The sequence below is a fragment of the Nanorana parkeri genome, unplaced genomic scaffold (genome assembly GCF_000935625.1).
Source record: "Nanorana parkeri isolate BGI_ZX_2015 unplaced genomic scaffold, ASM93562v1 scaffold930, whole genome shotgun sequence".
In the NCBI taxonomy this organism is placed as follows: Eukaryota; Metazoa; Chordata; class Amphibia; order Anura; family Dicroglossidae; genus Nanorana; species Nanorana parkeri.
In genome coordinates this window covers 549,529-561,166 of record NW_017307198.1, presented here as the reverse complement: position 1 = coordinate 561,166, position 11,638 = coordinate 549,529, and the positions used below count along the sequence as shown (strand labels likewise).

The window sequence follows — 11,638 nt, the reverse complement described above, 5'->3', positions numbered from 1 at the left end:
TGTACCCTATATGTAGTATGATCCATAGTACATAACATGTAGTTGTACTATGGATCATTTAAAGTCACCTGTCCCTTTAAATAAATAAAAAAAGTATCGGTAATTGGTATCGGCAAGTACATGAGGGGGAAGTACTTGTACTTGGTCCTGAAAAAGTGGTATCGGGACATCCCTTGTCTATAGTGTTCCAAATTGTATTGTTTTATATTTGTGTCTTTTATTTGGTCTGCACCAATCAAAGGCCAGTATTAACCATCCAGGAACATGATCCACCTGTTATCACCTTAGTTGATAGTAGTAGTGTTTTCTGAGCACGTGAAACTGATTGCAAACAGCTCAGTCTGCGAGGGAAAGTGTTCACCTACAAAATACTATCGGCAGAGAAACAAGCGCACATTTTGGATCACGCTGGTATATAAAGGTTGTTGACATAGATGTGAATATGTGCAAAAGCAAGTGAATATTTGTACCTTTTCTCTTCGTGAATCAGGCCAAAAAGTAATCTGCATAACTACATAATTTAAACCCAAATCAATGGGGCCCTGTCCAGTGTTTGTGCTTCAGCAGTGGTAATGTGTTCAGCCTTAAATGAACACCTTGAAAAATAAGACACTTGCCCGTTTCAACATATATTTATATTAACAGGAACAAAAACATGTTTAAAATTCATGAACAGTCTTCAGTTTCTAGATAGCAATTATCTGTAGCACATCAAGTGCATCTAACGCTTATTGAAATATGCTCACCCTTCATTTAATCAGAACACTTGAGACATACAGCTCTGTATTCCATGGCACATCAGAAAAACTCTTTTCCCCCTCTTGGATCCTGTATGAAGAGCTTCCACTAATTTGGGTTATTAACACAAAAAGATCTTTTAAAGATTAGGTATTTGAATTTCTTTTAGGAATAACAGTTATGCAAGATGTGACAAATTCCAAACAACATTCTTCATTTCACATTCAAAGTTTGAATGTTATTGCTTTCGAGGTGGTTTCAATATAGTTTGCAGTTTTCATATTTGAACAGTCTCTCGGTGCGCTTCACTCGCTTTCGCTGTCTGACTCGAGAGAAGACTTGTCTTCATTTTCCATGTCTCCTTCCTCTGTATCGTCTTTAGCTGAAAGATCTTTTTCGCTTTTAGGAAGTAAATCGCTGACAGAACATTTGCGCATTTTAATATTTGGCAGCTTCTTCAGATCCAAATTCCATTCTCTGAAAAGTGCAGCAAAAAGGAATAATAGTGAATGGGAAAAAAAAAAAAAAAAGTTTGTTAATTTATCAGAGCTGCCCCGAGGAATTCCAGAAAATGGTTCATCAATCAAACATACCTTCAGTGCCTAAAATTGTACAACTGTACTGTGCAGTCATTTATAAATCATGTAAAGCACAAGTGCATACGCGTATCTCCATTACTGAAATGTACCTTGTGTACTGGAAAATAAATGGTAATACTTTACTGTCATAGACAAGACTGAGAAAAGTATAGTTCAGCTTGCGTACAAATACTAAAGCTGGCCATAAGCAGTAAGATTTTTGTTTTTGATTAGATCTGCCAGATCAACAAATTTTATCACCAACCATTCCATTTGAATACGTACAGGTATACAGCTGTCAGTTGATTCAGCAGATAAAGCCTGTAACACTGTGTGGACACAGTTTAATAAATGGTGAATCCAGTAGGTGAACGATCGATAAAGAATTGCAAATAACAACAGCAACATTTCAGTTTTAATAGTGTTAGACAACTGAAGGAAGAACCGTCACTGGCAACTATTGGCTGGTGCTGCAGACAACCAAATATAGCCACTAACAGTACCCAGCTGATAACCCAGCTGTTTAAAGTTGCAGGTCAAAGGGCTTATTTAATCAAACTAGAGGTGCCAGAAGACCAGCCGTTTCTGCTATAAAGGGTATCAGGAGCGGCACAGTGGTCACTTCTACATACATATATATAATTTATTTATATAATTTAGGTTTTAAAGTGCTTGGAGGTCTTCAAAAATTGTTTGTAATCATTTACATTCATCCAGTGGTTTGAAAAGTCAAGAATGAGCTGCTAATTTGTACTGTAAGAGGAATCAATATACTGGAGTAATCAATAATATCTTTAACCAACAACAACACTATCACATGAAAATGCCATATTTTACGAGAAAAATAATAGAAGCTTCTACTAATTATGTAACTAAATGGAGCTATAGTCCATATTTTTAAACATCAGTTTTACAGCAGTATGTGCTAAATGACCTCAGCTTGCAAGTGGAAGATTAATTTCGTGGAAGATTAATTTCATGGCAGAAGTCTTGTGTATGTATATTTAAAAGTAGTTCTTGAAAAAAGAACAATAACCACCTTTAGATTTCAGTATTCCTTAATCAGTAAAATGTCAGGACCTTTGCTGCATAGCGCAGAAATGATCAACATTACCAGGCAATGTAGTACTGCCTTCCTCTCTTTGCACATCCCTTTCAAAGATCTGTTATGCTGTTTAGTGAACAGTGGGTGTTATCACTGTACAGGACTAAATGAGGAGTCAAATGATGCTTTTTCCCAGTTTACCCAACCATTAATAGATAAATGGATACATTTTCAAGGCAGCAGGGAGAAATACTGACTTCATAAATGAGGGACACAAAGATGTACATAATTCTACTGTTCTGTTAACATCAAAGGTCACATTTAACATTTGCCTTCTGCACAATGCATGCCTGTGCCATATTTTGAAGGACAACAGAGTGATAAACATGCCATCTATGCATGACACACAATCTCAAAAGGTGAATCACTGCACTGTAAATGTTGCGTAATCACATGTATGTGGATGATCTGTACTCTATGCACAAAATGCTAACCCTGGTTTAATACAGGACCCTTTTTAATGTAGGTTCATAGCATTGTAAAACAGTGCAAAGGAAAACTTATAATACAGCTAATGTAACCGTTACTGCACAACTGGCTACATTTCATTCAAGAAATATATTATGGTAGATTTTTAAACACAGAAATGAAGCAAGTTTAATCTGCTGTATATTTAGCATCTCCTGCTTCCTTTCTCCCTTATAAACATGCTAATGACTTTTTAAAAAAAAATATGTTCATCACATTTTAGACCCAATGATGTTATTACTGAGTTGCTGTGCTTTTCTATGTAATGCAAGGAGATTTTGGCTGGTGGGAGAGGTCAGCACCCTGCCTTAGTACTCTTCTCAGGAGCACCCAGCCCTGATGTAAGCAGTGTGCTGGTTCTTGGGAGAAGTTATGCAAAATGGCTTGATTGGTGGATATAAGTGATACAAGTGATACATGTGATACATGTGATGCTGAGTCTCCATGATTGAAACAACTAAAACCATTACATGAAAGGAGCAGGTCAGGGGCAATAAAGGGGAGCAAAGACCTAGAAGATACTAGGTGTACTACAGCCAGTAAATGAGAAGCTCACAGTGTGCAGTGAAATCAGAGTAAGACATTTCAGTACAGGTGAGGAACCTGTACAGCCATGCAAGACTGAACATCAGGCTAGATGTCCTCTTTAGGATAAGATATCCACTAGATACATTATTCAATCTGGACAGGCTATCTGAAATTCATGAAAGATATCAGCAGACCATGAGCTTCAGTTGTACCCACTACATGCTGGTTTGAACACCCTGATATTGCCAGAACTGTCATTGTGTAAGGAAGGTCATGCAGCCGCTTTCATGGAGATCCATTGTAGACCTTATCTCATTTAGCAAAAAGACTAAAATCACCCCTGTTGTTCTTCCCCATTAAACATTGACAGATACATAGTAAAACACAGATGAATAGAACAAAGCTATAAAAATACCTGAACACTTTCAAATGCTTTGAATTCACAATATCTGGTATCTCTGTGAAAAACACATACAAAAGGTTAGTACAACAATTGGGCATTATAGAGTATGTTCTCAAACTGACAGATCAGTCAATAAAGTTGTCAACTTTTTCAATCATCGATTAATCGGCTTCCGATTAGTTGGCCCTGTTCACAGCTCCACACACGCTGCGCACCGCACCTCCTCCCCACCTCACGCTTGCCACTGCCAGACCCGACCGCATCCGCACGCCGCACCTCCTCCCCGCCTCATGCTCACCTCCCACATCTACTATTGGCACAGGGACGCGGGGGAAGAATTAAGGAAGAGCAGGTGTGGGGGGATGACAGCCGCCGATAGACAGTTCAATACAAACTAGTAGTCCCCTCACTGGAGCCATTTTTTAAAATCTATTTTATCCGATTAACCGAACTTAATAATTGGCTAACTAATCGATTTTGAAAATAATCGTTAGCTGCAGCTCTAATCTATATATCGATCTATATGTATATAGATAGATAGATCTATATATATAGATATATATACACATATATACACACACACTTAAACATCAAATTAATTGAATTTACTCAGCTCTCTTAAAACTCTGACCAGAAGAAATGGCTAATGTCTAAAGCACTGGTGCCCAATATGCGGCCTGTTGAGCTCCTCTGTGTGGCTGGGTAAGTGTTGGGCACCAGGCAAACAAAACCATCAACCGGTCCCAGCCCCAGCTATAAAAGTTCCACCCAGTGTATAGCTAGATGTATGCCGTTTGCATGGCACTAGCGCTCCTATACCTATTTCCTATACTCGTCAGTGCCATCTAGTGGTGCTAGTGCTGTACAAAAGGCATTGGGCGGACATTTTATAAATTAACCCCTTTAAGACTTTTTCTTTAATGTCTAAGGATTTTTTAAATTGACAGAGCCTTTTAAAACATGCTGATTACAGTCATGCACACATTTTGACCACACAGGAAATTTGCAGGGAGTCACCATTTTAACTGTGAGATAGGAAGCAGGGCATACCAGGTTTTGCACTGCTAGATGGATAGAATAACCAAGTTCACTTACATTTTTTTTTTGTCAGATTGTATAACAAATGCTAAGCAATGTTATTGGTTGGTGAGATCCTTGTAATAAGGAATATTTATCCAGTTTTAATGAAACTATAATAACCTCAGAGATAGAATCTGGCAAAATCGAAAATGTTTCCATCAGAGAAGAAAAACTCCATTGATGGAAAAACCTGGTCAATCAGTACATTCAGGTGGGCAGTTGACCTCATTTTTCTTCGGCATAACACTTCTGAACCTAGACTAATAATCCAATGGAAGCCTCTTACCTATTTACTTGGCTAAATCCAGGTGGTAATTTTTTTTGGGGGGAAGGGCAGGCTATATATACACTACTGAGGATTTCTTTTATGAATAATCCCTAATAGTTTATTTTTGGTTTGATGGCACCTTGTCAGCACATTGGGCTAGAGACTGCATTATAGGTGGAGAGTGTGTATGGGTGTGATCATATGTGGAACTTTGGGTCTGACACAAGTTTACCAGGATGCCATCAGGAAAGAGGACTGGCAAGGTAAAAACAAACACCTTACAACCCTTTTTTCACTTTTAACTGATTACAGATTTCCTTTAATTTATAAATGTCATTATTATTTATATTTGCTTTCAATTACTAAGCATTTTCCCAGTCTAGAATCTCAAGCAAATTCTATCTAATAATGAATGTAAGGCTAATATTTATTAAAGGAATTTAGAGCTGTAACAAATTAAAACTAGCAGGGATCCCCTGAAGTGAGGCTTTCTAGCAGAAAGCTTACATTAAAGACTCTCTTCTGGGTAATATTGGCTTTTTTAGCTGAAAACAGATGGATGACTAAATTAACAAGATTTCATGAAAGGTCAGGATACGAAAACATACTTTGAGTCATTTTCTTTTTTTTTTTTTTTACTTTTCACACAAAGGAGTCATTCCAATAAAGGGAAATGGACCTACTTTAGCTACAGTATAAAACATTTTCATATAAATGTTTTATGACACTGAGCAATATATACAATTGATTCAACCTGGTTAATTTTAACTTTACCAATCACAAGCTTGTGACATTAGAAGGAAAGATAACAAGTCCTGTACTCCCAGAAGTACTGGGTATTTTATTTTCTACCAGTGGCTGAATGGAGTGGAAAAGAAGCAAATTAAAGGTATGTCCACTAATGTATGTGTGAGTACAAACACTCCATAGCATTAAATGATGATAGTGGAGTGCATGCACTAGCCTGATGGAGGAGAATCTGACAGGAGGCCAAGATCTCGGTTGATTAGGGACAAGCGAGTACAAGACTTAGCCTAGTAAAAAAATAGTATGTTTAACTGCAACTAAGGTGCAGTTACACTTCAGCTAACCTTCCCCACTTCTGGCCTCCACCCAGAATCTTACTGCAGTCTCTACAAAGTAGGGCTGCAACAACTAATCGACATAATCGATGATTGAAAAAGTTGTCAACTTTTTCAATCATCGATTAATCGGCTTCCGATTAGTTGGCCCTGTTCACAGCTCCACACACGTATTTATTTTATTTTATCCGATTAACCGAACGTAATAATCGGTTAACTAATCGATTTTGAAAATAATCGTTAGCTGCAGCCCTACTACAAAGATTAATAATTAAAAAAAAGATAAATAACAGTAATTATTTGTGCGATTTGCTTGGGTTTCAAGCTGCCAATTACAAGACTTGTTAGATCCCTGATCTTTGGAAGGATGACGATTTTTAATTTTATTAAGGTCATTTTTAGTGGATAAACAAACCTACTTTTTAGCAGCCTTATAAAATGTTTTATACAATTTGGATCCAAACAAAGAATGTGCAGATAGGCATCCTTGATGTCCAGTCCAAACAGGCCAGCATATACCCCTGCACGAAGGGAAACAATGACTGAACTGCCAGATTCCATGTGGAATTTTTTTATGTGAAGAAACCTGTCGAGAATCTTCAGGTCCAGAATGGGGCAAACACTTCCAACTGTTTTGGGGACAGTGAATAAGTTTGAGTAGAAAAACCCAGAAACCTCTCCTCTAAGAAAACTACAGGATATTAAAGTAATTTGATCATAAAAAAAAAAAAAAGGTAATCAAATCTGTGTGTCAGATTATCCAACCCAGGGGTAAACTAAACAAGCAATTTGTAATTGCATAAAGTTGATTATGCTATTGGTTAAGGAGACAGTATCACCTCACTGCCTGTAAAAAGGTTAATTTTGCATCAAAGGAAACAGGAAAGACTCCAATAAGGAGATATGTGTCGGTAGCTGAAGGATAATTTCTTCGGCATTAAAATGTTTAAAATAAAAGGAAGAGGGCATTTCCAATTTAAACAGCATGCAAATCTTAATGCAAAAAAACAACCCGGCATCTATGGTCATCATTGATATGACCGTTACACTGCTCTGAAAAAAAGGGAAGAAAAATACATAGTATAAATCATACCCATTCCATATCCACTGTACTGTCTTCTTTCACGCTCTATGGTCTGTTTAATGACCGTCTCCCGGGAGCCATGCTGCCTTGCTTGTCTACCCTTGATGCTGTTCTGCAGTTCAATTTGTTCCAACTCACTATCAAACCGATGTAAGTAGCTGAAAAAGCAGAGAAAAGGACTGTCATGATCACCTTTAATGTTACCAAACAGGCGCATATGGCAACGTACATGTCCTGCTTAGAACAGTAAAATAAAAAAATATAATTTTCAGAACTGTGCAAACTGGAAAACTACTAACACAATGGGGCAATAAAAAGTGCCTGAGACAAGTTTAAGCGAGTCAATTTTTCCACACAGCTTAGAATTTTTTTAAAGCAGATAGGCTGCGCTCTAGTTGAAACAAAGTTCATCTTAGGCACTTCATTAATCCACCCCCCACCCCCAAGGTTCACATAAATAAAAGCAGACCTAAACCAAAATTATGTGGAAGGACCTGAAACTATGATGGTTTGATTTTAAATGGTATACCCAAAAATCTGCACTGCACATAATACAACACCTTAGTCTGATTTAGTTTTTGAATATTTACTTTGAAATTGTGAGTTCATATATTTGTCCTTGTATTTGAAGCTGAGAAACAAAATACTGAATTAGCTACAGAAGCGTGGTGCATACAGTGGTAAATACTACTTTTTTTTTTAACACATTTAGTGCAAAGTGATAATTTCTCTTAAAAGTTCACTTTCTTACTCATTGATACTTACCTTCGAAGCACTGAAAAGGCCAAAGTAACAGGCGCACTGTAAAGTTTAACTGCAAGTTTTGCCTTCCCCTGGATGTCCGGTTTACCAGTACTTTTTTTTTTCCACGTATGTTTACAGATGTCCTGACCCACAGGGTTCTCATTCTATTGAAAAGAAAAGTGCCGTTCCGTGAATCACTTTATGCAAGTACAGGATGCTGTGGTGAGGCCCCCCCAGGGGATGGGCCCATGGCACCCTGCACTTACATGATTTCCTTAGACTTCCATGCTATATCACACCGAGGACATACGGCAGAAAGCAAACACTGCAGGGGGCAGAACCATGGAGGAGGACACCTCTTGGGGCCCCAGTTTAATATACAATGTTGCATTAGTGAAATAAATGAACTTTTGCACGATATTCTAATTATTCGAGTTTCACCTGTATATGTATCTATCTAGACACACACACACAGAGTTAAATTGTAAAAATGCATTCAAGTACCCCAATAATTAACAAAAATGTAGCCTTTTGTGTATCACTCGGCTACAACCTCACGTTTAGTTAGCTAATTTGTGTCGAAGTTATAGTCTATTATGGGGGCAAGCTTGGAGTGGTGGCTACTTTACAACACACATAGGGACCCTGGGGAATGAAAGTATCTACCCTCCAGAAGGAAGGACAGTGTCAGCGTGACAAGCTCTCATTGTAATGAAAGCTGGTCCCGACCAATAGAAAACAGTTGGACGGAGATAGCTGTCACTGCTAGCTCCGCCCAATCATTTACTCCTTTTTTTTCTATTCTGCTCGGTACCGAGCAGAATAGCCGAGCGGCATTCGGCTATTCACTCACTGCTATTTGGCCACTATGAGAATAGGCCGAACAGCAGCGAGTAGCCTGCCGGAGGTTCGGCTCAGCCGATCCAGATGTTGGATCAGCTGAGTCCAACTCACATGCTGAGCATGTTCGGCCGACCCGAACCCAGCCGAAGCAAGCTGATGTACAGCTGATTTCAAACCCTACAAGCGGGGGACAGCAGCGGGCATCCATGCCGACAGTTCCCTGCCTGAAGTGGCTCCAGGCAGGGATGAGAGACTGCAGATCCCGGCGGCCGGCAGCATTGGTGCCGGCGGGGGGTATTTTTGGGCCCGGTATTTTTGATAATAGCGGTCATCAGCGGCTCACAAGCCGCTATTATTTTGAAGGGGACAGTCTGGGGAACAGTTCTGGTATAAAGCTGAACTGTAAATGCCAGGTCCGTACGGCACACTGACATGGCCAGCCGGGAACACTTTTGTTCCGCCGTTTGCCACACGTCCTTGGCAGGGAAAGGGTTAAGCAGAGTGAATGGTGGAGGGGGAACCTAAAAAAAATTATGGAAAATAATAGGTAAAATGGAAAATATATGAAAACCCAAAAATTACATATACGGTATGATACAGTCTGTCACTAGCATCAATACAACAATTATTTTCTTTTTTTGATTCCCCCCGTAACATTTATGAGCTGTTGATCCTGCCAGTAGATGTTTTTCCATTTCCTGCAATAGGGTCCCAGCACTGTTTTTTAGGCACTAAAATTACACAGCACAATTGTCACCCTGTGGATAGGTAAGATTTACATGCCGTTTTAATTGGATTTTAGCAACAAACAAGTCAGAGCCTAGCTGCAGCTAACACTTTTTAAGCAGTTACAGCAACAGCATATTTTTTTTCTTTTGGAAAAAATTGGATTTTGTACTCACCGTAAAGTCCTTTTCTCTCCGTTCATTAAAGAACACAGGGAGCAGATTGTTATCATGTACCGTAGGGCATATCGCCACCTGCAGGAGAAGGACGCTAGGCACAAAACAAAAGACAGCCCAGCGGCGACCCCTGCTGGTGGTCAAAACCCCCACCTGCTGACAAGTCTCCAGTAAGTAACAAGCAGTTAGAGGAGTATACACCCACAAAAAAGGGCGGGACCTGTGTCCTTCAAAGAACGGAGAGAAAAGGATTTTACGGTGAGTACAAAATCCTATTTTCTCTCCCGTTCATTAAAGGACACAGGGAACAGATCATAGATCATGTGCCGTAGGGACGTCACCAAGCAGTAACACACAGGAGGGATGGGCAAAACACCAAAATTCCCAAAAGACCCCACTAAGGGGCCGCCTGCAACACTTTGCGTCCCAAACCAGCATCCGCCGATGCCAAAACCTCCACCTTATAAAACTTGACAAAGGTGTAAACAGAAGACCAAGTAGCGGCCTTACAAACCTGAGAAACAGAAGCACCATGGCAAAAGACCCAAGATGCCCCAACAGCCCTAGTGGAATGGGCAGTGACAGGAAAAGGAGGCTTGCGCCCCTTAATGGCATACGCCTGAATAACAATGTGACGAATCCACTTAGAAATGGTAGCCGCCGACGCGGCCCGGCCCTTACGAGGGGCTTCCGTAAGCACGAGCAAGGAATCTGACTCACAGAAGGAAGCCGTAGTCTCCAAATAAACAAGGAGAGCGCAAACCACATACAAACAGTGCAGCACTCTCTCCTTCCTATGAACCGGTTTCGGGCACAGAGAGTGCAAGACAATGTCCTCATTCAGATGAAACGCCGACACAACCTTAGGCATTAAGGCCGGCCGTGGACGCAGAACAGCCTTGTCCCTATAAAGAACAAGCAACGGCGACTCGCAGGACAAGGCTGCCAACTCAGAGACCCTGCGAACGAAAGTGATGGCAACCAAAAAGGCCACTTTTTGGGACAAAGTCAGAAGCAGAATCTCCCTCGAAGGAAGATTCCTGCAAAACCGAAAGCACCAAATTCAGATCCCCCGGCGCCAAAGGCGATGGGACAGGAGGAGCAATACGCGTAACCCCCTGAACAAAAGTGCGAAACAAGCCATTAGACGCCAAGGGCCGCTGGAAAAGCACAGTCAATGCAGAAATTTGACCCTTCACCGTGCTCAAAGCCAATCCTTGATTCACTCCGCGCTGCAGAAACGCAAAAATTCTGCCGATTGAGAACAAACGTGGAGGCGGAGCACCGGCTGCACACCTGTCAAAGTGGGCCCACCACGTGCGATGGCATATCTTCCTAGAGATAGCTTTGCGCGCCCTGAGCATCGTGGAAATTACCGCACCCGACAACCAACGGTCCTTCAAGATCTGGCTCTTAACAGCCAGGCCGTCAAAGCCAGCAACATCCCCGTCCCACACATACGCCAAGTCCGGCTAGGCGGACGCTCACGCGCATGTGCATAGCTCGGCTTTTCTGCAGAAAGACGTGCCGCATGGCGCACCGGAAGTGACGCGCATACTGTGCAAGTCTCAAGAGAAAACAGCGCACAGGAAGTGATGCAGCTGATTGGTTCACTTCCCTATTTAAACCTGACCTGCACGACCATTAGTTGCTGGATTATCTTTTCAGCCCCTAATTGTGCCTTGGAATCCCTTTCTGCCTAGTCCTGTCTACTGCTTGATGTCTGGATTTTGACCCGGTTCTGCTCAACAACCTTCTTTGCTAGCTGCCTGTCTTTGACCTCGGACTGTTTATTGAAACCCGTCTCTGCCTAAT

General features: G+C 40.7%; 1 protein-coding gene across 1 annotated transcript in view; it reads right to left on the bottom strand.

Moving 5' to 3' along the window:
- Positions 1-622: 622 nt before the first annotated feature.
- TMA16 (translation machinery associated 16 homolog) overlaps positions 623-11,638 on the bottom strand; it is a 46,311-nt gene continuing 35,295 nt past the window's right edge. Inside the window, exons 5-7 of the mRNA XM_018566271.1 lie at positions 7,344-7,492; positions 3,833-3,875; positions 623-1,215 (exon numbers count right to left, since the gene is read on the bottom strand). Coding sequence (XP_018421773.1) covers positions 1,044-1,215; positions 3,833-3,875; positions 7,344-7,492 — 364 coding nt within the window. The 3' untranslated portion in view covers positions 623-1,043. The remainder of the gene's footprint in view (positions 1,216-3,832; positions 3,876-7,343; positions 7,493-11,638) is intronic.